The sequence below is a fragment of the Borostomias antarcticus genome (genome assembly GCF_949987555.1).
Source record: "Borostomias antarcticus genome assembly, chromosome: 5".
Taxonomy (NCBI): domain Eukaryota; kingdom Metazoa; phylum Chordata; class Actinopteri; order Stomiiformes; family Stomiidae; genus Borostomias; species Borostomias antarcticus.
Window position 1 is genome coordinate 33,169,719 of NC_140238.1, and position 26,567 is coordinate 33,196,285.

Consider the following 26,567-nt stretch of genomic DNA (forward strand, 5'->3'; position numbering starts at 1 on the left):
TTTATGACAAGTGAATCATCATACAGTTTGCATAATATCATGACTCCAGTGTTTTTCCAGTGGATCTTATCCTGGTCCTACATTCCAGATCAACCCACAGATCAGACCAGATAAGAATGCACACACTCACCAATCAGGAGCCTTAGCACAGGTAACCTCAATTAGGAACAGGTTGACGTCAAACCAGGTAGAAGAGTCCAAGGGTGATTGGTTATCTCACCAGCTGATCAGATTGCAATTGCATTAAGAAATGAACTAACATAACAACCCTATCTAATTTAATTATATCAGATTACACTTGAACAATAAGGGAAGAGAAAGGTTAAGGTCCCTTTTGCTTTGACACCTGACCTGTTTGAATTAAATGTGATTAAACTTCTTCTAGAGAAAAACAATAGACCCATTATTGGTTTTAGCACACCAAATTAACTTCCTGTCTGCCTATTGAAGTTATGCTTTGCAGCACCATCTGGTGGCATGAAGCCATGGTGGAAGTTAGTGAAAAATATCTTATAATGAGCTGAGTTGCAATGAATAGTGTCAGCCACCCAGCCTGGAGAAATGACAACAGGACAGGTGCGCCCCCTGCTGCTTCAAATAGGGATCTGCAGGTGACCCACCAAACAGTGTTCTACTCTCTGATGATCATGCAGACGTCCCAACTCTGACACTAGTGTAGCTAAATTCAGATACCAGCTTTAGAGAAGACATGCAGTGTGGGGATGTGATGTGATTCAACCAGGTCTCATTTGAGACTGTGAGGGAACCCAAGCTGCTCCAGGTGTCGGACCTAAACTGAGTTTACTCTTCCAGTACAAGTTACATTACAGTCATTTAGCAGATGCTTTTATCCAAAGTGACTTACAATAATTGCATTTAACGTAGGAAAAACCAGTGTACTACTACTTGCCAGAACTCACAAGTGCATCTCCTTTCTAAAACAAGTGACTAAGAGCAGAATCTAGTGTTGAAGGCAAAGGGCAAGAATAGCAATCTAAAATACAATAGGTGCTTAAGAGGGAGGAGTGTTGTAGGCCTTCTTGAAGAGGTGAGTTTTGAGCCTGTGGTGAAAGATGGGCAGCGACTCTACTGTCCTGACGTCAGTGGGCAGTTCATTCCACCACTGCGGAGCCAGGACAGGTTTGACAAGAATTTGGCACGTTGATGGGAGATAAAAGACCATTTTAATCCCCGATGGGCAAAAAAGGTTTTCTAATCTAATTAATCTGGGTAAAAAGGTCAAGGTCAAGCGTGGAAAATGAATAATAAGACAATAACTTTGTAAACCCAGACCCAAATCTTGTGTGAACACTGACTAGACATTAGAGTGAACGAGTAAAGTGGAATTGACAGTTAAAGGTTCTTTATCTTCGGTTGATTTTAAACGTGCTTTATAAATAAAGTTGACCTTGACCTTGACCTTATCTCAGTGGATATGAATACTAGTAGCAAATGTGGACCCAGTAATAGAGACGATAGACCTTTAAGGGGGCAGCTTTTAAGGGGCGGCTGTAGCTCAGTTGGTAGAGCGGGTCGCTCAATGATCGAAGGGTCAGTGGTTTGAATCCCAGCTCTGACTGTCCACATGTCGAAGTGTCATTGAGCAAGACACCTAACCCCAAATTGCTTCCAATGAGCAAGTTAGCATCTTGCATGGCAGCTGCTGCCATGAATGTATGGGTGAATGAGAGGCCATTGTAAAGCGCTTTGAGTGCCGCTAAGGTGGAAAAGCGCTATATAAGTGCAGCTCATTTACCATTAACAATAATGAAAAAGGTTTGTCTTTCTTTTTGTCTGACTTACATTGACATATCATAATGTATAAACATGCATAGTCTGACACAGATAAATTGTATAAATGACTCAATGCAGATACAGTACCACTTATTTTATTGAATATTTCTCGAAACAGAATTCATGTTTTCTATAAAATCTAATAAAATCTCTCAACATGACTTAATATTTTTATGTCCCACTAATACACATTGCTAAATAAATGTACAGAAATGTTGTTTTATCTAACATAACTGTATTTATATTTTTTTGGGATTATATGGCACTTTATCAAGTGCATATCTAACTCTGATGTCTGAAGTATCTACAGACCCCCAGGTTTTTCTGCTGAGCGGATGATGTTGGAGAGGGATGATGTTGGAGAGGGATGATGTTGGAGAGGGATGATGTTGGAGAGGGATGATGTTGGAGAGGGATGATGTTAATGATCATGTTAGTGATCATGTTGGAGAGTGATCTTGTTGGAGAGTGATCTTGTTGGAGAGTGATCTTGTTGGTAGAGTGATCTTGTTTGAGAGTGATCTTGTTGGAGAGTGATCATGTTGGAGAGTGATCTTGTTGGAGAGTGATCTTGTTGGAGAGTGATCAGGTTGGAGAGTGATCTTGTTGGAGAGTGATCTTGTTGGAGAGTGATCTTGTTTGTAGAGTGATCTTGTTGGAGAGTGATCTTGTTGGTAGAGTGATCTTGTTTGAGAGTGTTCTTGTTGGAGAGTGATCTTGTTGGAGAGTGATCTTGTTTGTAGAGTGATCTTGTTGGAGAGTGATCTTGTTGGTAGAGTGATCTTGTTGGAGAGTGTTCTTGTTGGAGAGTGATCTTGTTTGAGAGTGATCTTGTTTGTAGAGTGATCTTGTTGGAGAGTGATCTTGTTGGTAGAGTGATCTTGTTGGAGAGTGATCTTGTTGGAGAGTGATCTTGTTGGTAGAGTGATCTTGTTGGAGAGTGATCTTGTTAGAGAGTGATCTTGTTGGAGAGTGATCTTGTTGGAGAGTGATCTTGTTGGAGAGTGATCTTGTTGGTAGAGTGATCTTGTTGGAGAGTGTTCTTGTTGGAGAGTGATCTTGTTGGAGAGTGATCTTGTTGGAGAGTGATCTTGTTGGTAGAGTGATCTTGTTGGAGAGTGATCTTGTTGGAGAGTGATCAGGTTGGAGAGTGATCTTGTTGGAGAGTGATCTTGTTGGAGAGTGATCTTGTTTGTAGAGTGATCTTGTTGGAGAGTGATCTTGTTGGTAGAGTGATCTTGTTTGAGAGTGTTCTTGTTGGAGAGTGATCTTGTTGGAGAGTGATCTTGTTTGTAGAGTGATCTTGTTGGAGAGTGATCTTGTTGGTAGAGTGATCTTGTTGGAGAGTGTTCTTGTTGGAGAGTGATCTTGTTTGAGAGTGATCTTGTTTGTAGAGTGATCTTGTTGGAGAGTGATCTTGTTGGTAGAGTGATCTTGTTGGAGAGTGATCTTGTTGGAGAGTGATCTTGTTGGTAGAGTGATCTTGTTGGAGAGTGATCTTGTTAGAGAGTGATCTTGTTGGAGAGTGATCTTGTTGGAGAGTGATCTTGTTGGTAGAGTGATCTTGTTGGAGAGTGATCTTGTTGGAGAGTGATCTTGTTGGAGAGTGATCTTGTTGGTAGAGTGATCTTGTTGGAGAGTGATCTTGTTGGTAGAGTGATCTTGTTGGAGAGTGATCTTGTTGGAGAGTGATCTTGTTGGAGAGTGATCTTGTTGGTAGAGTGATCTTGTTGGAGAGTGATCTTGTTGGAGAGTGATCTTGTTGGAGAGTGATCATGTTGGAGTGATCATGTTGGAGAAGTCTGGATTTCAGCACACCGGCTCCCCCTCAATTATGTACCCCACCTCGTTGTGCCTGTCCCAAAACTTCATGGGGCTGTAACACACACACACACACACACACACACACGCACACACACACACACAAATTTAGGGACATTATTTAAAGCCAACTTAAGCCAACTTTTCAAAATTGAACAAAAAACTAAAACAAACTTTTTCAAATATTTCTGTCACAGGTGTCACTTCCTCTTGATGTTTAAAGCTGACTTGCAACTGGTGGGTTTTTTAATCAGGTCATTCCTATCTATTCACAGCCCCTGAGTTCCTGAGGTTTTAGAGGCAGCCCAGAGGTTTTAGAGGCAGCCCAGGGGTTTTAGAGTCAGCCCAGGGGTTTTAGAGGCAGCCCAGAGGTTTTAGAGGCAGCCCAGGGGTTTTAGAGGCAGCCCAGAGGTTTTAGAGGCAGCCCAGAGGTTTTAGAGGCAGCCCAGGGGTTTTAGAGTCAGCCCAGGGGTTTTAGAGGCAGCCCAGAGGTTTTAGAGGCAGCCCAGGGGTTTTAGAGGCAGCCCAGAGGTTTTAGAGGCAGCCCAGGGGTTTTAGAGGCAGCCCAGGGGTTTTAGAGGCAGCCCAGAGGTTTTAGAGGCAGCCCAGGGGTTTTAGAGGCAGCCCAGAGGTTTTAGAGGCAGCCAAGAGTTTTAGAGGCAGCCCAGAGGTTTTAGAGGCAGCCCAGGGGTTTTAGAGGCAGCCCAGAGGTTTTAGAGGCAGCCAAGAGTTTTAGAGGCAGCCCAGGGGTTTTAGAGGCAGTCCAGAGGTTTTAGAGGCAGCCCAGAGGTTTTAGAGGCAGTCCAGATGTTTTAGAGGCAGCCCAGGGGTTTTAGAGGCAGCCCAGAGGTTTTAGAGGCAGCCCAGAGGTTTTAGAGGCAGCCCAGGGGTTTTAGAGGCAGCCCAGGGGTTTTAGAGGCAGCCCAGGGGAGGTGACACTGAGGCAGTCCAGCAGTAGGGTCGGTTCGTGTGTGAGAGACATGGGTTGGTGCTCTACCACCTGCTGTGCCTCTAGGATTTTATTTTGTGTTTGTTTGTATTTAAATGATTTACTTAATCTTCGTGTGGGTTTGGATGTTGTGTCATCTCCCCCCCAGGCTCGGGGCCGAGGGGCTATCCTTTCACTGCATTGGTTGCCCAAACTGATCTACAGTAACCGTTAATATATCTGACCACCCTACACCCTCGTCTGGCCTCTGCTTCCCACTACCTGTTCAAGCAAACTCCTCACTCTCCATCCCATAATATTCACCCATTTACTTCCAATAAACATAATCAGTTTGCTGTTTACCTGTCGTATCCAGCGGCGTAGTGGAATTCTCGGTTGTAGGACGCCCCGGCCATCTTCAGATGCCTGCCCAGGAAACGCGCCTGCATCTTGGACACCCAGGACATCCACCAGCCCCCGAAGCTCCGCACGTACACCATCATGTCGGGCATGTCGGTGAAGTACACCTGCAACGATGAAACCCTGGAATCAGACAGCTCTGAAAATATGCTACAGTTAGAAATATCGTCTGTGAATGCACCTAGTAACTCTATCTTTTAATTATTATTATTATTGTTATTGTATATTGTATTTGTTCTGTTGTTATTTTGTGTGAACTCGTCAACACTGTAAACGAAGGAAACCTCAGTGCTTCACGAGTATAAATAAAGGTTTGAAATGAAATGAAAGCTGCAGGGTGAACATGGCGCTCGCGTCATGGTGACCTCGTCGTCGGTGGGTATGGGCGGGTTGCTCTGGTGGGCGGAGGGAAGCAGGAAGCTGAGGGTGTAGCCGCTGGACTGCCATGGCCACACATGGTCCATCATTGTCACAATCACCGGAGCAGTCATGTCGATTTTTACACCTGCCGGAAAAATAATCATGTCACCCAGATAGCAAGCGGATCTGGGCCATATACAGGCCAGATCTGGCCCTTGTGGCTTAGTTCCAGCCCATATATGGCCCAGAATCATTACACATCCGCTTGCTATCTGGGCAGGAAAATGTAACGGTAGTGTATATGAGCACACACAGAAGCACACACACGTAGCCTGTGTGTTATTGATATTTTTATCTGCTGTACTAAATAGGAAATAATGAGCAAAAAGATGTGCCAAGGTTCCGCTCAAAAGTACAAAAACTTTACTTCATTCCAATACAATTTGCAAAATGGGTATTTCGAGAGAAACATGCAGGTTTCTAGCAAAGCACATCTGGAGATCTCCAACACACCATTTTATTCAAATTCTCTGACTAGAAACCGGACGTTGAATCTGATTGGCTAAAAACACCATTTGATGTCATGGAATGGGCGTTAGAGGAGGACCCAGATAGCAAGCGGATCCGGGCCATATACAGGGCAGATCTGGCCCTTGTGGCTTAGTTCCGGCCCATATATGGCCCAGATCTGTTTGCTATCTGGGCGAGCCTCAGGAAAGTGTGTGATTCAAACAAAAGGAAATACAGAACGCATCTTAACAACAACAACAACAACAACACATAGAATAAACATTGGGAGTGGACAACAGAGCTGAGCTGGGTCAGTAACCCTCTCTACCCCATGAGGATTCTCTGCTGGAGACCTTCTCTCTCCTAGCTGAGAGGAAAGGCCCGATAGGATGTTCCAGCAAGATCAAAGCAACTGGGAGCTAGTGTCATTGAAATCAAGCTTTGTGTTTTAACAATCGTCTGCACCAATAATTCAATAAATCCTACCACACCTAACACTCAACAGTCTTCTGCTCTCCACACATAAAAACTCACCAGCCTCATTGGACCCATTGATGTATCTGAAGAGTCTTTTGAAGGCGATTATGACGGCCTTTTCCGCCATATAGGACTCCTCGTCAGTCGACACCCATTTGACAGGTTCATAGTGACGCGCCTGCAAGGGAATCACCAACACACTGAGCTGAGCCGAGCCAAGCCGAGCCGAGCCGAGCCAGGGTAGATGGGTACAGAGACGACCAAGCGCCAGGGATTGTGGACGAAGCTGTTCGATGTTCACAGAAATGCAGCAGCTCTACCACCAGACTTACCTCATAGTTTTGGTTCTTACAGACCAGATTGTACAGAAGACATTCTTTGGTCTCCGTACAGAAGCTTGACTCAGACGAGTTCCTGAAGAACCCAAGAGAGACAAAATGAGAAGGTAAAAACTAAGATTCACAAACTTCTCAACATACACAAACTGTTCATAGCATCAAATGGATTATTCATATTTCCACAAATGTGTATCACAATTTACAAAATAAACAATCACCAAATGACTATTGGTGCTATATATTTTTTTTTTTTACCAAACAGAAATACCACAGCTTCATGTGAAGTATGGCCTGGCGTGTGCATTCAGAACAGTGTGTGAAACAAGAGCGGCATACCCAACTCTGGCCTCTGCAGTCAACACCAGCAGCAAGCCAACTAGCCCTGCAAGAAAACCCCTGGAACACACACACACAGGCACGCACACACACACACACACACACACACACACACACACACACACACACACACACACACACACACACACACTAATCAACACTGTAATCTCACCGAATGTGCTGATATAGGATATATAGTTGTATTATTCTAATAGCACTATAATACAGACTCAAATAGCCCTACATTGAACTACGCTGCCAATACTGTACTTGCAGGGCTGAAAATGAACACCTGCCATCGGCCAAATGCAGGTCACATTTCCAATTGGTGACTAGATTTGGGAAGGCTATCTGAAAAAAATATATACTTGGCCGGTAGATTTTTTCATCTACAGTCCCCTTGGCAGGTGACTCACCGTGAGCCAAAAAGTTCATTTTCACCCCTGTGTACTTGTTTTAGCGTTTCTTATTTTAATTGTTTGTTTTAATATCTACAGTTACTGTATGTGAGAAGCTCTCAAATAAGCATTTCACTCTACATGATCTATATTCTGTACATATGGAAAATAAACCCACTTGAATTTGATATTGCTTATACAGTATAATTGTAGTTATATTTACAAATTTTCTCCCATGATCACTTGTTTTGGCATCATCCATCCTTTTAACATCCCAAAAGTCCTACTGTACCAATGAAGCTCTTCAGTCGACATAAAAACTCATATTTGTACTTACATTCTCATGAAGAGTGTTCGTCAACGCGCTCAATAAATGTGTCTGGAATGTGAGGGGCAGAGCATCTCGGTATTTATATTAACCTGGTCACTTCCCACCCCTACCCCACCCCTACAGTCCACACCCCTGGAAGACAGCTATAGGTTACTGGGGGTGGGGGAGGGGGTGGGGGTGGTATATTCAAAAGGTGGGGGGGTGGGGGGTGGTATATTGTTATCATTGTTATTTGATCTAATAGACAGTGATTGTCTAGAGAGAAAAGACCAGACTGGGTTACTGAGAACGGGGTGATCTATTGGTTCTTGTGTTCTGTGTTAGATAGGTTTTGCTGATAGGGGAGCGTCGTGTTGTGGAACAAGCAGGGGAGCAGGTTTGATCACGTGGAACCGAGGGTGCTCTTTCATAAGAGGAACGTTTCACCATTAGAACAAATCCTCCTTCAGGTGTGTTTTCATAGAGACATCCGCCACAGAGGAAGAACTGGTTCTTCCCCAAGGCGTTCCTTCATGGGCAGTTTAGACTGTCCAAACGCTGCGCAGTTATATAACCTTGGTGTATACGATCAATATCAGTTAAGTTATTGAACCTTGGTGTATACGATTAATGTCAGTTAAGTTCAAATTGGAGGGTTTTCCAGTTTGGGGCAGAACGGCGTTAGTCCACATTCACTACTACTATAATGACAAGTCTAACATGACCTTCAGTAGCTCCTGTTTGGGCGGCTGTCCACCACCTCAACAGCTCTGTGGGTGATGACTTCAGCTTGGAGAGTTCAGGCCCACGGGAATACAGATTCAACTAGAAATGGTGCTCAGAGAGCACAGACCTCTGCCCCTGAATGCATTCCGTGGCTCGGCACGCCAAAATTGAATGGGTTCTAAATTGGCCCATGCAACACGCCTCCATTGAGTTTAGTGAAAAGCAGTCTGGTAGTTTTAGTCTAATCCTCATCCAAGAAATGAATGGAGGTGAATGGCCGTCCGGGGGGCTCGTGATTCACTGGGGCAGAGGTAAAAATGAATGGAGGTGAATGGGTGTTTGTATTTGGGCGGCCTGTGGACCCGACCCGTGCTTCAGATCTGCTCCAAAATTGAATGGGTTCTAAGTTAGACCATGCTACACCCTTCCACCAAGTTTCGGGAAAATGGGTCCAGTAGTTTTTGTGTAATCCTACAGACAAACACACGTGCACACACGCACGCACGCCACCAAAAACATTACATCTCGCCCTGCGCTGTCGCTGGGGCAGAGGTAATGATCTTTCCCTTAATGTGAACCGACGGATTTGACAAGTTCAAGATTGTTTCCTGTCCGCTGTAGGTCATGTGCTGCTTACATGTTGCGGAAGTGCACATGGCCTATATCATCACAGAGAGAGAGAGGTCAGCTCAACCACTGGCCTTCAGAGAGGATGACGGTCGACCGGAGCAGGGAAGCACAGGGGTCCGAATCAGGCTGACCCGGTCCGAACCGGTCTGACCCAGTCTGACCCTGAACTCTTGAGTCTGGCCGGTGCTGAGAATCATGACTCGAACTGAATTCAACATCAACAGTTAAAACTAAAAATGCGTTTCTTGATAACTGGATCAGCGTCGATGCTGCAGGTTAGTATCTTATACTGGTCTTTTTTCTCATGCTTTTTTTTTTGTTATCAACTTTTTATTTCAAAGTTATCAATTGCATGTCCAACATACAACTTTTTTTCTCATTCTTGATGTCACTGTTTACTCCCTTGTGACAATAGTCGGGTCCGACTTGTATTTATCTGCTTACTTCTAGAAGTTCTTTAGACAAGCATGTTTATTCTAAGTTCCCACATCACAACACCATTTTTTTCAGCACCGAGCGTGACTTCTTCTGAACAGCTCGAGATGAATGGTCTCCAATAACAAAGGATTCACACCAAAGCAAAGAGTTAAGCGGGAGTGCTCTGTATGTAAAGGTTAAGACCGCTGCTTTGTCTCCTAGTCTTATAACAGGTCACACGATACAGGTTGAAAATGAATTTGGCGTGTCACAATGTCCCTGTTTGCGGATCGAATCCCACAAGGCGCCATCCCTGTGAGGAATTCCATTCAACAGCGGAACAATTGAAGACGGATGACCGCGCCCGCAGGTACACAGGGAACTGGGTATTTGATCGGCCAAGGGCTGACTTGAGTGTTGCAAACGTGAGGCTTTGCTCATGTGTGTCTTAATGAATGACAAACAAACAACCCACAACAGTAGTCTTTGTAGGGGCGTCCATTTTCTGGCTGCGGTGAACATGTGAGCTGGACTGATTTGCTAGATCTGGCCTGAATGTAGCCAAAATTCTCATGTCAAATGCTCATGGTATTATGCTGTGTTCCAGGTCACCGGCGCCACTGATGAGGCTGCTCACTGCTCCTGGCTCCCCCTGGAGGAGGAGGACAGAAATGCAGGGGACACATGTTATTGCCTACCGCTTCAGCTGTGTGTGTGTCTGTGTGTGTTCTGTGTCGCCGCCCATTGCACCTGTGTTGTGTGTCACAAAGCTGTATGACTAGAAACAAACTTTAAAGGCTTTGGACACTAGGATTTTCCAGCCCGGAGTGATGTCATACCCCAGTTAAAAGCATTCCAGAAACAAGAGGCAAAAAACATACTTTCACCCCATCTTTGTAGTCCTAGCCAAGCTAATCATTGCTAGCACTACAAACTGATAACGCACTATGTGCTATATTGCACAAACGAGCACAGTAGCAACAATGTCCACTGATAGACGTTTCACAGTACTGTGTGTATGACTGGTTTAATCAGACACAAATAAGACCACAGCTACTGATGTCAATTTAAAAATAATGTTTCAAAGCCATTAAATTCAACTTTTGAAATGTATGCAAGACGCGAAAATGCAAATATCTTTTAACGTGAGCTTTGCTTCGGAAAACTGATTGCGGTAATGTGATATACGTTGGGTGACTTGTTTACGGAGATCATATTTGAAGGAAATCGTATTTAGACCGGTATGGTCCTGTAAGCAGCCATAATAGGGGCGGCTGTAGCTCAGTTGATAGAGCGGGTCGTTCAATGATCGAAGGGTCAGTGGTTCGAATCCCAGCTCCGACTGTCCACATGTCGAAGTGTCCTTGAGCAAGACACCTAACCCCAAATTACTCCCAATGAGCAGGTTAGCACCTTGCATGGCAGCTACCGTGAATGTGTGTGTGAATGTGTGTGTGAATGGGTGAATGAGAGGCCATTGTAAAGCGCTTTGAGTGCCACTAAGGTGGAAAAGCGCTATATAAGTGCCGTCCATTTACCATAATAGGACCTGTAGGTGTAAAAGAGGTCCACAGCACAGCGGCTTCATCACACAGGACTCAGATCAGTCCAAGAAGTGGCCGATATACTGTAGTGCCCTTTGGAACAAGAGTGAGAGAGCGACAGTAGGTCAGGATCTTGTGTGTGTGTGTGTGTGTGTGTGTGTGTGTGTGTGAGGAAGCATGCCTAAGCCTGCAGCTGCTCGCTCTCTAAGACAACCTGCAGGATGAGTCACGCTTGATAAGAGGGTTCTACCTAGAACCTATTCCATTTTGGAGTGGATCCCAGGAGGCACCACAAACCCGCCCTAACATTGTTCTCCCTCAGTCACTTCCTGGACTTCGGAGGAAGGCCGCGGGGTAGACCCAGGACTAGGTGGCGGGATTACATCTCCGCACTGGCCTGTGAGCGGCTAAAGATCCCCCAGGCAGAGCTGGTTGGTGCTGCTAGGGAAAGGGATGTCTGGGGCCCCCTGCTGGAGCTGCTGCCTCCGCGACCCGACCCTGGATAAGCGGGTGAAGATGGATGGATGGACTCCGCCTGTTTTTTTCCCAGCATGATGACGTAAAAACTACCTGACCGATTGTTGAGAGACACAGGGTTCGGACTGGGGTGTGCGGGGGGGGGGGGGGGGGGGGGGGGGAGAGAGCCCCGAGGGTCGATGTACACATCCACCAACTGCACATTGTGATCCTCCCACTACTTGCCCACACTGGGATCAAACCCGGGTCCTCTGATTTATAAACACACGTGACGACCTCTCATAATCTCAGCTACCAGTTACACCACCGAACAGATACCTCTTCAATGGCGCAAGACCATATTCATACTGAGGAGTGAGTTTACTCTATACTTCGTTACACTGACAAAACGCATTCATGGGCGGAGGTCTGTGCTCTCTGAACACCCTTTCTAGTCTCAATTTTCCTTTCTCTGTAGCTCTCTACTCTCTCGCGATAGCTCCTTGCGGCTCTCTCATTGGTTTCTGCTCATGAATCTAACGGGTGAAACCCGTTCTATTAATAAATCCCACAGCAAGTGCAAGAGAGCAGGTTCAACTGCCTAGCAGTAGCGTGTGTCTACCGGTAGAGGTCACCACAGAGGCTCAGCTCCGGAGGATGGTAACACATTTAAAAACAACCTTCGTTTATTGGGGCCAAACAGACAGGTTTGGCTCCTGTTCGGGACCAAACACGCAGGCTAATGCGGACTTAAAAAGAAAGCGCCAAAAGACAAAATGAAAGTGTGGGGGAGTCTGGTTCTGGGTCAAACACAATAGGCCTAATATTCTGGCTGCTCAGCCGGATCCGGCTGCACCGCACACTGACCCAGCCGCGCTGACCCGCCGGGCCAAATACCGTGCCAGACTGAAACATGGCATGTGCTGTGAACGGGAGAGCATACAGTAGCACACCTATAAAATATACATATAAAAGGATACTGTAACAACATAAAAAAAAAAAAAAATCTTGTTTTTCTTCTTAGGCAAGCCGACCCACCCCCAGCAAACACGCAACGTCAGGGAGACGTTCAGATCATGTCTTAATAACGTCCGTTGGTCCAGAACCCCATTTGTTCGTCTGCTGGACCCCTCAATATTCACACGTCTGGCTTGGACCCCTCTAAGACGTCTGTGGACGTGCAGAACGGGTTCAATATCTGAACGTTAAAAAAAAACATTCATTCTGGCTCCTAATTAGATGTCTTTGGACGTCCGAAAAAGACAAAAAAGACGTCTTTTAGACGTGTCTTTGCTCAGTGGGGGGTGTTCAACCTCACTGAATCTTAACTCGCGGACTTTAATATTATAGCCTATGTTTTCACTCCTGATGCTGTAACCTGACGTCATGATGAGTGAGCGAACAGGTAGGTTACTGTAGGCTAGCATAGCCTACTATAAATGGGGAGTTAGGGTTAGGGTCAACCCTATAGGAGGAGGAGTAGGGTTAACCTAGGGTTTCCCTACTATAAATGGGGAGTATGGGTTAGGGTTAGGGTTAACCCTATAAATGGGGAGTATGGGTTAGGGTTAGGGTTAACAGGTAGGTTACTGTAGGCTAGTCTACTATAAATGGGGAGTTAGGGTTAGGGTTAACCCTATAGGAGGAGGGCGGGGGGGGGGGTGAAATTGCCTCCCGCACTGTGGGTCATAGCCTTGAGTATGGGAGGGGGTGTCCTTGGGGGCCAGTTTGTAATTATGTCTCTTTGTTTTAACAGGTCCCCGTGGCGAGGACCGAGTGAAGGGGAGGTCTCTCTGATTGCAGACTGTTTCTCAGTGTTGCGATGCATGTCCATCCCCATTTGCGTTCTGCTGCTCGGGGTTTGAGGGTCTGCCCGTCTGTGTGTGACACTCAGACACCCCGGGGAAGGAGGTCTCTACTCACTCCACAGGAGACTTCACTCTGGAGGGACAGGTAGCAGCATTCTTGGCATGTCAGTAGATTACCAGAGAGTCAAGAGGAAGTTACCCTCATCCTACCTTTCGAGATATCTTCTGAAATCAGCTCTCTACATCAGTGGATCACGCGATTTTTTGATCACACGCAATTTTGGATCACACACAGGAAACGCATCTACTGGAAGATAATTGGACTGTCGACGCTGGTAGGTTGCAGCCTTTATCTTGAACAATGAACCAGTGGAAATTATATCTCTCGTGTTGAGATAGGAATAGAGGTGCATGCGCACAGCAATGGAACTGTGCCTGATTCTTAGTAGGAATACCTACTAATTAAACTAAAACCTACCTGTTGGTAGAATTCATAATAATTTGTGAGCTCATTTTGAATGCTTTATTCTGATTTTTAATGTCTACGGTATAACTGAGTTGAATTTGTTAAACTATAGGGTGTGAAGTGTAACAGCCTATTGATGGTGTTTATTGTGTTGACTGTGACCGTTTTGATTGGAGGGTGCGGAGTCTGAGAAGTCAGCTGTGTTGACCGACGGGATGGATGATTATTGACTCTGGCTGGTTTTTGTTGACCGCGGTCTCCCTAGTGTTGACCTGCTAATAAACTCCAGCAGGCAGAAACACTGACGTGTGTCTTGGCTTCACCTTCCGGAACATCTTCTGGAGTCAAGACTTAGAGGCAGTCCTGGCTGCCTCTTAAATACTGTAGGCTATTTGATATTATATCTTTAAAAAAATAATTGGTTTATTTGTTAGGCACAATGCAGCACACATTGTTACATACATGCTGTCATAATAAATGTGCTGCATAAAAGATTTCTAGCCAACTGGCTAATTTGCAACCCCAGTACCTAGTTAGGCTTAAAAAAATAATAAAAAAATGTCATGTTTATGTCACTGTACCAACCAGCCAGTAATCAATCAAATTTTCTTTCCACTGACAGGAACAACTTTAATAGCTGAACAGATAGATGGAGAAGCAGCTGTGTCTAGGCCTGACCCTCTTCATCACCCTGGTGCTGGTTCTGCCCGAGGCGGCGGGTCGGGACGGAAGCCACGGGGAGAGCGCGCAGAAGCGTCCGTCCCGCTCGTCGGAAACCAAGCAAGGCCGCTGCTCCTACACCTTCATCGTTCCCCAGCAGAAACTGAAGGGGGCGCTTTGCGTGAGCACGGAGTCCGCCGGCGCCAACCACAGCGAGGTAGCGGCGCTGCGGGCCGAGCTGAGTCTGCAGCACGAGCGGCTGGAGAAGCTGCGCTCGCAGCTGGAGCAGGAGGCGTCGCTGGCTACTGACGTCAGGGCGCTGCGGCGGGAGAGCAGCGTGATGAACTCGCGCATCACGCAGCTGTACGCCCAGCTGCTGCACGAGGTCATCCACAAAAAGGACCAGGCGATTGAACAGCGCAGGGTTGAAAACCTCCTGCTCAACGCCACGACGCAGGTAAATCTGAGAGAAAAGTACTCCTCTTTGTCTGTCTACATTTGGCCTGTCTCTCTGGCGACATCCACGGTTTGTTTACCGACTCTGACGCCATGTTGGGTCGTCCCAGGTCCTACAGGTGTCCAGCAGCTACAGGGAGCTGGAGAAGAAATATGGCCTCCTGACCTCCATGATGGCCAACCAGAGCCAGCTCATCGCCCGTCTGGAGACGCAGTGTCAGATCAAGGACACAACCTCACCCCCTCAGGTAAGGGACACGTTCTCCAAAGTACATTAAGGACTCAAGGTCTAATTCGTCTGTCCATCCATCCATCGTCATCCGCTTATCCGGGGTCGGGTCGCGGAGGCAGCAGCTCCAGCAGGGGGCCCCAGACATCCCTTTCCCTAGCAGCATCAACCAGCTCTGCCTGGGGAATCTTTAGCCGCTCACAGGCCAGTGCGGAGATGTAGTCCCGCCACCTAGTCCTGGGTCTACCCCGCGGCCTCCTCCCAGCCGGACACGCCTGGAACACCTCCCTAATTTGTGTTTTGTTGATTTGGACAGGTGACCTCTGCACCACAGCCCAGCGTGGTCCTTAATGACAGCTCTGCGTTCAGGGCATCGGCCAATGACATCCAGAGAGACCAGGGCGCGCCGCCGCCCCCGCCGAAGGTCAAACCCCAGCAGGTCAACGTCCTCCCCACCAGCGTCCCCACGGACCCTCCTTTCATCAGCTTCCCCGTCACCAAGACCCCAGGTACATCACCGCTAGGGCTGGGGATCCATTCGAATTTCAAGAATCGATTCAATTCCGATTCACAAGGTTCAAAATCGATTATCACGATTCGATTCGATTCAATATCTGTTCGGTTAGTGTTACTAAAACCTGTTTGTTTTTTTAGCTGTAACCTTAATTACATGCCAAGTTATGCAACACATACACTAGCTAGGTACACATACACCAGGGCTGGGTATCGATACTGATTTCCAAAAATGGATGAATGAATGAATGAATCATTGAATGAATTAATAACTATTTATTCCTTCATTTATTCATTCATTCATTAAATAAAAGATCGATTTTGGGATTCATGAATCGATTCTGAATCATTTGATTCTGATTTTATAAGTACAGTCCATTTACCAGTCCATCGCTGTTATGAAGAAGAAGAAGAAGAAGACTTATGTGTTCAACCTTTGCATTGCTTCTATTTCAGTCACAGTGTATCTACCTACTCTACCCAGAATACCCTTCTTCTTGGTTTCTGTATTGTTTTGAACGGCTACTTGTGATTGTCCTCTTCCGCACCGCAGTGTCACAGAGCGGGGTTTTGAGGTTTGAAGGACTGGACTGAGTTCAAGGGTCAGTGATATCAGCAGCAGCAGCAGCTCAGGGAGTCAGTGGCCTGGGGGTAGGATGCTATCTCCGTGGGAACGCCTAAACAATGTTTAAACAGCCAGCTGCTCTCATCAGATGAGAGAAGGAGCATCGTTAATGAGGCACACACACACACACACACACACATGAGTACATACATGCGGGCGCATGCACTCACACACATAGCACACACACACACACACACACACACACATGAGTACATGCATGCGGGCGCATGCACTCACACACATAGTACACACACACACACACACACACACACCCACACACAAGTACATACATGCGGGCGCATGCACTCACACACATAGTACACACACACACATAGTACACACACATGCGTACATACATACGGGCGCATGCACACACACACATAGTACACATACACACACACGCATGCACACACACACGCACACATGCGTACATACATGCGGGCGCATGCACACACACACACACACACATAGTACACACACACACACATATACACACACACACACATGCATGCGCACGCACACACACACACACACACACACACACACACACACACACACACACACACACACACACACACACACACACAACACACTAATCACAGCCCATTGCTATGGAACCTTGAATTACTTGGCAATAACTCCCACAATGCCCCTTTGTTTGTTCAAGCGGAATGTGTGAGATTACAGGACAGACCGTTTGGATGAGTGAGGCACATTTGATGGACGAGGTCCCACCCAAAAACTAAACAGCAGCAGCAAAGTGACTCCAAATCACTTAGTGTGTTGTGGCTTGTGGACGACTCGGAGCTCATTGATGTTACTAATGAGGGACAATGATATGTTTGCTCACAGTATGTAAGGCTTAGAGTTATCTTTGTGTGTGAGAGAAACGGTGCTTATATAAACGTAGTACGTGCATCGTGTGTGTTTGCGTGCGGACGTCCTGTGTGCTACTAGACATATGATTGTATGTGTGATATCTTTCCAGTGTGACAGGAGACGTACAACATGTGCTGGGAACGAATTCCTTCGCAGTAAACAGATTAACCGAAGCAAAGCTAAAGCTCGGGGTGTATCTGTGACCTTGTTGGCTCCAAAACAAACAACATTCCAGACCCCTGTCTCCTATATGCCCAGCTCCCCCGCGCTCCGCGGACACTCGGAGGCCTTTAGATCACTCTGTTGCACGGTGTGTGTTCCTCAGGGCCCTGGAGGGACTGTCAGCACGTGCTGGACTCGGGCGAGACCACCAGCGGGATCTACCTGCTGCGCCCGATAAGTGCCAACCGTCTCCTGCAGGCCTGGTGCGAGCAGAGCCGGGCCCAGGGGGGCTGGACCGTCATTCAGAGGCGACAGGACGGATCGGTCAACTTCTTCCGAAACTGGGAGCAGTACAAGGTGCTCTCCGTCAACCGCAAGCGGCGGTCGTAGAAATAGTGGTGACAGTGTTGTCTTTTTTTTAGCTGCGGTCTCAAGCGCACTCAAGTTTTACTAGTCTGAAATGATATGTTATAATTCTATTTTCTCACCTCAGTCTGCCTCTCATTTCAGGTAACGATATGTGATGAAATTTGAATTAAAGTTGTAGCCTGCAGTTATCATGATGGCTGTTAAAATCAGGAATGCTAGCTGTAAGCTATAACTCAAAGACGTTATGAGAGAAACAGCCTAATTTAAAAGGAGGGGTATCAAGTTATACATTTTCATTAAGCAGTCTGGTCAGATAGGGCAGGGGTTCCCAACCTTTCTTCCTCAGACCCCCCCTAACTTGCACCTGGAATCCCCCCCCCCCAAATCTCTGTGAACGTCCGGTCTGTGTGTGTTCATATGTACGCAAAATCCATCAGGTGTAAGTTAGGGTACAATGAAGTGTTTCGCCAATGTAGCAGTAATATTGATGTTGACACGATTCATAGTCTCTGATTAATTTGTTGAATTGAAATGGTATTGTAGTTCTGTAAATACAAGGCTTTTTGTCCCTTCCCTCCCTACATAATCATGTAATTTGTTAAAAGACGGGGCGCCCCGGTAGCTCACCGGGTAAGGCACGCCCTATGTGAAGGCTAGTCCTTCGCGCAGCGGACCCGGGTTCGATTCCCGGCTCGGGTCCTGTGCTGCATGTCCTCCCCTCTCTCTCCCACATTTTAAAAATATCTTAAATCCCCAGATACCAGAACCCAGAACCCTGAGATAGGGGATGGTAGATAGTAAACCCTGAGATAGGGGATGGTAGATGGTAAACCCTGAGATAGGGGATGGTAGATGGTAGATAGTAAACCCTGAGATAGGGGATGGTAGATAGTAAACCCTGAGATAGGGGATAGGGGATGGTAGATAGTAAACCCTGAGATAGGGGATGGTAGGTGGTAGATGGTAAACCCTGAGATAGGGGATGGTAGATGGTAAACCCTGAGATAGGGGATGGTAGATGGTAGATGGTAAACCCTGAGATAGGGGATGGTAGATGGTAGATAGTAAACCCTGAGATAGGGGATGGTAGATAGTAAACCCTGAGATAGGGGATGGTAGATAGTAAACCCTGAGATAGGGGATGGTAGATAGTAAACCCTGAGATAGGGGATGGTAGGTGGTAGATGGTAAACCCTGAGATAGGGGATGGTAGATGGTAGATGGTAAACCCTGAGATAGGGGATGGTAGATAGTAAACCCTGAGATAGGGGATGGTAGATGGTAGATGTTAAACCCTGAGATAGGGGATGGTAGATGGTAAACCCTGAGATAGGGGATGGTAGATGGTAAACCCTGAGATAGGGGATGGTAGATGGTAAACCCTGAGATAGGGGACGGTAGATGGTAGATAGTAAACCCTGAGATAGGGGATGGTAGATAGTAAACCCTGAGATAGGGGATGGTAGATGGTAAACCCTGAGATAGGGGATGGTAGATGGTAGATGGTAAACCCTGAGATAGGGGATGGTAGATAGTAAACCCTGAGATAGGGGATAGGGGATGGTAGATAGTAAACCCTGAGATAGGGGATAGGGGATGGTAGATAGTAAACCCTGAGATAGGGGATGGTAGATGGTAGATAGTAAACCCTGAGATAGGGGATGGTAGATGGTAAACCGTGAGATAGGGGATGGTAGATGGTAGATGGTAAACCCTGAGATAGGGGATGGTAGATAGTAAACCCTGAGATAGGGGATAGGGGATGGTAGATAGTAAACCCTGAGATAGGGGATAGGGGATGGTAGATAGTAAACCCTGAGATAGGGGATGGTAGATGGTAGATAGTAAACCCTGAGATAGGGGATGGTAGATGGTAAACCGTGAGATAGGGGATGGTAGATAGTAAACCCTGAGATAGGGGATGGTAGATGGTAAACCGTGAGATAGGGGATGGTAGATGGTAGATGGTAAACCCTGAGATAGGGGATGGTAGATGGTAGATGGTAAACCCTGAGATAGGGGATGGTAGATGGTAAACCCTGAGATAGGGGATGGTAGATGGTAGATGGTAAACCCTGAGATAGGGGATGGTAGATGGTAGATGGTAAACCCTGAGATAGGGGATGGTAGATGGTAAACCCTGAGATAGGGGATGGTAGATGGTAGATAGTAAACCCTGAGATAGGGGATGGTAGATGGTAGATAGTAAACCCTGAGATAGGGGACGGTAGAGTTCCTGTAGTGCTCAGTTCTTGGGTCGTATCTCCACCTCAGCAAGGCTTCGGGAACCTGGACGGAGAGTACTGGCTGGGTCTGGAGCACCTCTACTGGCTGACCAAACAGGCCAGCTACAAGCTGCGGGTGGACATGGAGGACTGGCAGGGTCGCCAGGTGTTCGCCGAGTACAACAGCTTCCACCTGGAGCCCGAGAGCGACTGGTACCGTCTGAGACTGGGGGATTACCAGGGCACCGCCGGGGACTCCCTCTCCTGGCACAACAACAAGGCCTTCACCACTCTGGACAGGGACAAGGACGGCTACTCTGGTGAATCCTCGATCGCATCACTTCCTGTTTGTGACGGTGGCGTCTGTTTTAACGAGATTAGGGATGCACCGATATGAACATTTTGGCCGATACCGATAACAGATATTAACATTGCTGTCATGGCCGATAACCAATATTTACCGATGTCGATATGATCTGTATAAAAACACGTTTCTATGATAATCAAATGTTATACATACTGAAAAACACATGTAAACACTGTCTCTATTTCCAAAACATTTGGAAAATCCAATAAATCTTAGATTTACTGCATTGTTTCCTCTCAAAAACAACAGCAGCTAGACAGAAATACTGTGACTTGTGGCGTCTGTTTTAGCGAGATGCAATCGTGACCACACAGCGCCCTATAGCAACACACACCATTGCTACAATATGTATGTCACCCTAAGTGTGTAAGAAGAAGTCTGATTCTTCTGTTCCTTCTTCTTCAGGAAACTGCGCGCACTACCAGAAAGGGGGTTGGTGGTATCACATGTGTGCCCACTCCAACCTGAACGGCGTCTGGTATCGGGGTGGGCACTATCGCAGTCGTTACCAGGACGGCGCCTACTGGACAGAGTTCCACGGTGGCTCCTACTCCCTCAAGAAAGTCGCCATGATGATCAAACCCACCTAACGGACTGCCTTGCCTTGCACTATGTGATGGCGTTCTGCAATGGTGGACAAGACTGATCAGAATGGAGAGTTGAATGTCCGACATGCGGAGGCCTGTGTATGAAAGGAATTCTGCTCTCTGTGCAGAGGGGCAGACTTGTCACCTTTAGGTGAAAAATAGATGTTTTTAATCCAAAATAGGTCATTTGTTTGATCAGTGTATGTATGAGTTTGTATGTGTGTCACCTTTTTCACCTGTGATCTGTTTGCACCTCCGTCTATGTGTCATTCATTGAGAAACTTTTCAAGAGGAATTACTGTATAGTTATTGGCCATCCTCTCTGATCCAAGTACTACCTACTGTTTATCTACTAATAGATGTATATGTTTAAAAGCTTGGCAAAGGATGATGACACTGAGATTGGTTGTTATTAGTTGCACTACCAAAAACTGATTTGGTGATAGTTTGTACAGTACATATATGAAAATCATTAGTGCAATGTCAATGTACCTCCTCATATAGTATGATGACAGGCATGTTGATACATTTCTCAAGTATATGACTTTATTACACAAGTGCTTCCTGACTGGTATGTATTCTTCAATAAAAGAAGGAAATGAAAGTCATGGCAATGGTGGCTATGTTTTTACATATTTTCCAATTTCCTTTATCCATCTATCTATGGGAGGGGTCTACTTTTTTTCTCTCTCTCTTAACTGATGAGTAATATGTTGTGGTATGTTGCAGGCCTATTTCCGTTATACCACTTCCTTTCGTTGTAGCTTGAGGGCTTGGTTTCCGTATTCAAACTGCCTTCACCTCTGCCTGGGAGGTGTAGAGCCAACACACCGCCAGAACAGAGCGAGGACCCCCAGAGGAGGTCCTCTTCCCGCCAGAAGCAGTCCTCTTCCCGCCAGGAGCATCATTTCTCCTCAGCCTCCCTGACCGCCCCACCCTCGCGCGCATGGCGGACCTGAGGACCCGCGCGCTGCCGCTTCTCATGATGCTGGGCCTCCTCGCGCCGGTACACCGCGGTAAGAGAGGAGCGCGTGTTGCGCGGTGTGTCATGGTCGTGTAAATATGGAGGTTAATGTGAACCATAGTCAACATGTACATGTTGAATATCTGTTTTCCACCCTGGTATAATAATAACAGCAAATACGAGATGTTCAAATACTAATCAATAGGCCTAGCCATGAGCCAATATCACCTCTTGCACGTGCGCGGTCGCAGACATTTCCAATTCCATCTAGTTACTGGATAGTTTCTGTTTTACCGTTTTTCTAAGCAACTACTAAATAAATAAAAAATTAGATGTAATTTGTGGTAGTGACTGAACAATTATCAAAATCAAAGAAATCTTCACTGAATATAACAAATGATAATGAGTATGAGCACGCAGTTGATGTCATAGTACACACGGATGCTTTTTGAACCATAGTAAACATGTAGCCTATATGTTGAATATCTGTTTTCCAGATTTTTCAATGGCCTTGTTACTGGATAGGTTATGTTTTACCGTTTTTCTAAGCAAATACTAAATAAAAAGTTAGATGTAATTTGTGAGCGACAGAACAATTATCAAAATCCAAGAAATTGGATTTGAATATAATGAATGATAATTGGAACTGAATATAATAAATGGTAATGAGTATGATCACGCAGTTGATGTCATGAAGTAGGCTACACACGGGTGCTCTCTTGGGTATGGTAGGTGTCAGTTTTAGTGGTAGACCAGACAGTTGACAGAAGCAGAAATGGGCCGAGTTCGTTGGATGTGTGAGAACAGGGAGGGGAGGGGGTGTGGGAGGAGGGAGGGGGTTGTGGGGATTGTGGTTAGTTGCTAGGAGGGTCCCATTTTAAAATACAACAACAGAGAAATAAACCTTTCACTATGTGTCCACAGCTGCTGCTGATGGACGGTGTCCCTCGCTCATTCTGACCCCTGAGAAGCTGGTGGTGAAACACGGAGAGTCCATGGAAGTCAAGTGCAGCACAAACGCCTCACATCTTGGGATGCGCTGGGAAACCAGTGAGGGAAACGCAGTGGAAGAAGACGCCCAGTTCCTTATCTGGAATGTGTCTAGTTTGGTGAACTGGGATCCACAGGCTCAGTGCAACATGAAGTTGAATGACAGTGTCGAATGTCGTACAGATCTCACTGTCATAGTGTACAGTAAGTAGACGATACCATAGAACTTTATTGTCAGCAATGATGGAATCGGCCTTGCGACACAGCTCACATATGCAACACATAACATAGTACACACATTTGACAAAGAAAACAATAAGTACTAAATCCACACACACACACACACACACACACACACACACACACACACACACAAGCATACACACATACAAGCATACACACATGCATACATACATACATACATACATACATACATACATACATACATACATATACACACACATACATTCTAACATCCATCCATACATGAGAAACGTGAAAGACGATATAGATTTGATAATAGGTGAGAATAAGCAATAAAATGGTTGTTATAGGGCAGGGAGGGTATAAAAATATTATTTTCCCCCACAGAGCCTCCAGACAGCGTGTCCATCTTCCCTGTGGACCACACTGGTCCGATGGTGGAGGGGACAAAGTATCAGCTGTCATGTGACGTCCTCAACGTTGCTCCTGTCCAGAATCTCACTGTGACCTGGTACAAAGGAAACGACATCATGATGACCACCTCTTCTGATGACCGGATAAAGACACCAGTGAATGAGTCATGTGTCCTCACCATCACCCCCAGTAGACATGATGATGGAGCACAGTACAGATGTGAGGCCCAACTGGACCTGGGACCAGACGGACCACAACTTCCTGTTTCATCAGAATCTATCAATGTAACAGTTGTCAAAGGTATTTTTTTCATACGCCTTTTGATTTCCGTTTGCCCATATTATATTATACTGTATGATTTAGATGGCAGCTTGGGTGGCTGTGGTTTGGTTCTGAAAGAGAAGGTCAGGAGTTTGTGTGTGTGTGTGTGTGTGTGTGTGTGTGTGTGTGTGTGTGTGTGGGTGTATGTGTGTGTGTGTGTGTGTGTGTGCGCGCTCAGGAAGCCTATCGGAAACATGTTTGAGCGTGAACACTTTTTTCCCTAGTTCGAGCAAACAGGAAACGTTGCTGTTCGCATATGCTCTCGTTATGCAGATCTGAAATGTATATCTGTAATGTTGTCCTTTCACTTTGTCCTATCGGTGACCACAGTTCTTGAGTTCAACCCTCCCAGAGTGGTGGTGAGATATGGAGACCCCGTTTCCGTCGACTGCAGCACATCAATCACAGACCACGACGGTTTGGGCTGGGAGGCCAGATTCGGAGCCACAGGCCTACAGGAGGGCGTCAGCTTGGTCACCTGGAACATGGACACCTTGACAGACTGGACCACAGAGCCTAAATGCTACATCAACCTCGTTAACGGACTGCAGCCTAAAGAGTCTCTTCCGCTCACCATTTACAGTGAGTATGTCCATTATTGTAAAGTGAAATGGATGTTTCTGTTGAACAGTAGTAGCCCACAGTTTGTAGTCATTAGTGATTTGATAAAGATCCTGTTGAATCTGTCTGTAGATTGACTATACAGTCATTTAATAATAGTATCTGGGAGAATCTCACATTATTCATTCAACTGGTTTAGCCATGTAGTTTAGTTCAGAATACTACACGTATAATACTGTAAACCTGCATCAGTTCACTATCTGATGAATATGAATACCACATTTTATAACGGGTGTACTTTGATTTAACAATGCTAGTGGTCAGGGGCGTCGAATTCTGGGCCCCCTAAAAAAAATATTCTAGTAGTAGTGGGTCCCCTTAAAGGTGCTCTGGTCGATTTACTGCACTTTTTGTAAAAAAAAAACACACAAAAAACAATATATGCAATAAATAGGTCCAGGGGAGTCATAACTATCTGTACAGAAAATATAGCCGACGGTGTCGTGCCTGTGGAGCAAATGCTGAATGTATTTTTATTATGAGCGAAGCCGGCCCGGCGCTGAGCCCCACCCCCTGAACGGCACCGTATGGAGTGAAAACGCCCACTTGTTTATATCTGATACGCTGCACCACTGCCCCCTCTAGTGGCCGAAATAAGAAATGAGAAATCGAACTGAGCACCTTTAAAGCCGGCTGCACAATGGCAGAAAGACGTACTGTAGGCTACTCAAGTTTTGAGTGACGATGTGACACAAACGGTCATTTCAATATACTACTGTATGTCATTGCGTCTCCAAGCAATGAATACAATCAGTTAGAGGTTGGACCAAGTCATTATATTTGAGCCTGTCAGTGATGTTAACACAAAGCCTTCCTCCCCAGAGCGTCCAGACAGCGTGTCCATCTTCCCTGTGAACCACACTGGTCCGATGGTGGAGGGGACAGAGTATCGGCTGTCATGTGACGTCCTCAACGTTGCTCCTGTCCAGAGTCTCACTGTGACCTGGTATAAAGGAAACGACATCATGATGACCACCTCTTCTGATGACCGGATAAAGACACCAGTGAATGAGTCATCTGTCCTCACCATCACCCCCAGTAGACATGATGATGGAGCACAGTACAGATGTGAGGCACAACTGGACCTGGGACCAGACGGACCACAACTCCCTCCTACTGTGACAGAACCTTTGGTCCTGGACGTGCACTGTAGGTTTTAACCTGTTATACATCATTTCCACATCATCATTCTGGTTGATCCAAAAAAGATTCACAAACACAATTATAGTTGCTATTTGGTTATAACTAATTTAAGAATTTATGAATTGCAAACTATTTTACTGCTTAATTGTTTCCAGTTAGTTATTTGAAATTAACTGACAGACTGCATGTAACTATTCCAACATCAAGCTGTACATTACTTCATCTGGAATTCTACAGCTGTATAGCTCTGAAAGGTCTAACAGCTTTTCACTTTGGATAAAAGCGTCTGCTTAATGACTGTAATTAAATGGCTTGGTTTCTCCTCAGTTGCCCCTAGGTTTCCGTTGGGAGATGACAGAAGGGAGGTGGACGTGGGCGATGATATATCTCTAGTCTGCGCTGCTGAAGGAAAACCACCACCAGAGCTGGAGTGGTCCTTTAACGGTGTGTCCACTGGGGGGCGACAGAGGACCGTGAACATCACAGGAGCCACGTCTACCAACGCTGGGATTTACATCTGCACTGCCACGAATAAACTTGGAAATGCGACCAGATCTACCACAGTCACAATAAGAGGTAGGCTACTACAGCTGACTTCACGTCATGTAATGGAAACCGTCCTTGAGTAAAGATTAACGACGCCATTCCACATAGCTGTCATTATTTCAAACAGCATCCTAACAATATTAAATTAAATCCCACAGACAAAATGAACAGGGCATCATTCCCATATTATATTGTGATAGTGACTGAACAATTATCAAAATCAAAGAAATCTTCACTGAATATAACAAATGATAATGAGTATGAGCACGCAGTTGATGTCATAGTACACACGGATGCTCTTTGAACCATAGTAAACATGTAGCCTATATGTTGAATATCTGTTTTCCACACTTTTCAATGGCCTTGTTACTGGATAGGTTATGTTTTACCGTTTTTCTAAGCAAATACTAAATAAAAAGTTAGATGTCATTTGTGAACGCGACAGAACAATTATCAAAATCCAAGAAAATGGATTTGAATATAATGAATGATAATTGGAACCGAATATAATAAATGGTAATGAGTATGATCACGCAGTTGATGTCATGAAGTA

The 26,567-nt window shown here is 45.8% G+C and overlaps 2 protein-coding genes across 4 annotated transcripts; one reads left to right on the top strand and one right to left on the bottom strand.

Annotated features, from left to right (window-relative positions):
• Nucleotides 1–4,902: 4,902 nt before the first annotated feature.
• soul5 (heme-binding protein soul5) lies at nucleotides 4,903–9,245 on the bottom strand (the record flags this gene model as incomplete). The annotated part of the gene is made up of 6 exons (XM_084439134.1): nucleotides 4,903–5,070; nucleotides 5,329–5,468; nucleotides 6,368–6,488; nucleotides 6,643–6,724; nucleotides 6,985–7,044; nucleotides 9,136–9,245. 6 exons carry the CDS (start codon nucleotides 9,243–9,245, stop codon nucleotides 4,903–4,905), a joined length of 681 nt encoding a protein of 226 aa, XP_084295260.1.
• A 4,082-nt stretch (nucleotides 9,246–13,327) lies between these two features.
• On the top strand, nucleotides 13,328–21,377 carry angptl6 (angiopoietin-like 6). Of its 3 annotated transcripts, none has more exons than XM_084437780.1 (8): nucleotides 13,328–13,608; nucleotides 14,005–14,122; nucleotides 14,362–14,856; nucleotides 14,966–15,103; nucleotides 15,401–15,593; nucleotides 17,427–17,620; nucleotides 19,907–20,177; nucleotides 20,630–21,377. In XM_084437780.1, the coding sequence occupies exons 3-8, from the start codon at nucleotides 14,389–14,391 to the stop codon at nucleotides 20,812–20,814; spliced, it is 1,449 nt and encodes a 482-aa protein (XP_084293906.1). In that variant the 5' UTR covers nucleotides 13,328–13,608; nucleotides 14,005–14,122; nucleotides 14,362–14,388; the 3' UTR covers nucleotides 20,815–21,377. The 3 variants fall into 3 exon arrangements, with proteins under 3 accessions (XP_084293906.1, XP_084293907.1, XP_084293908.1); XM_084437781.1 differs by having other exon boundaries at nucleotides 14,029–14,122; XM_084437782.1 differs by lacking the exon at nucleotides 14,005–14,122.
• Nucleotides 21,378–26,567: the final 5,190 nt, after the last annotated feature.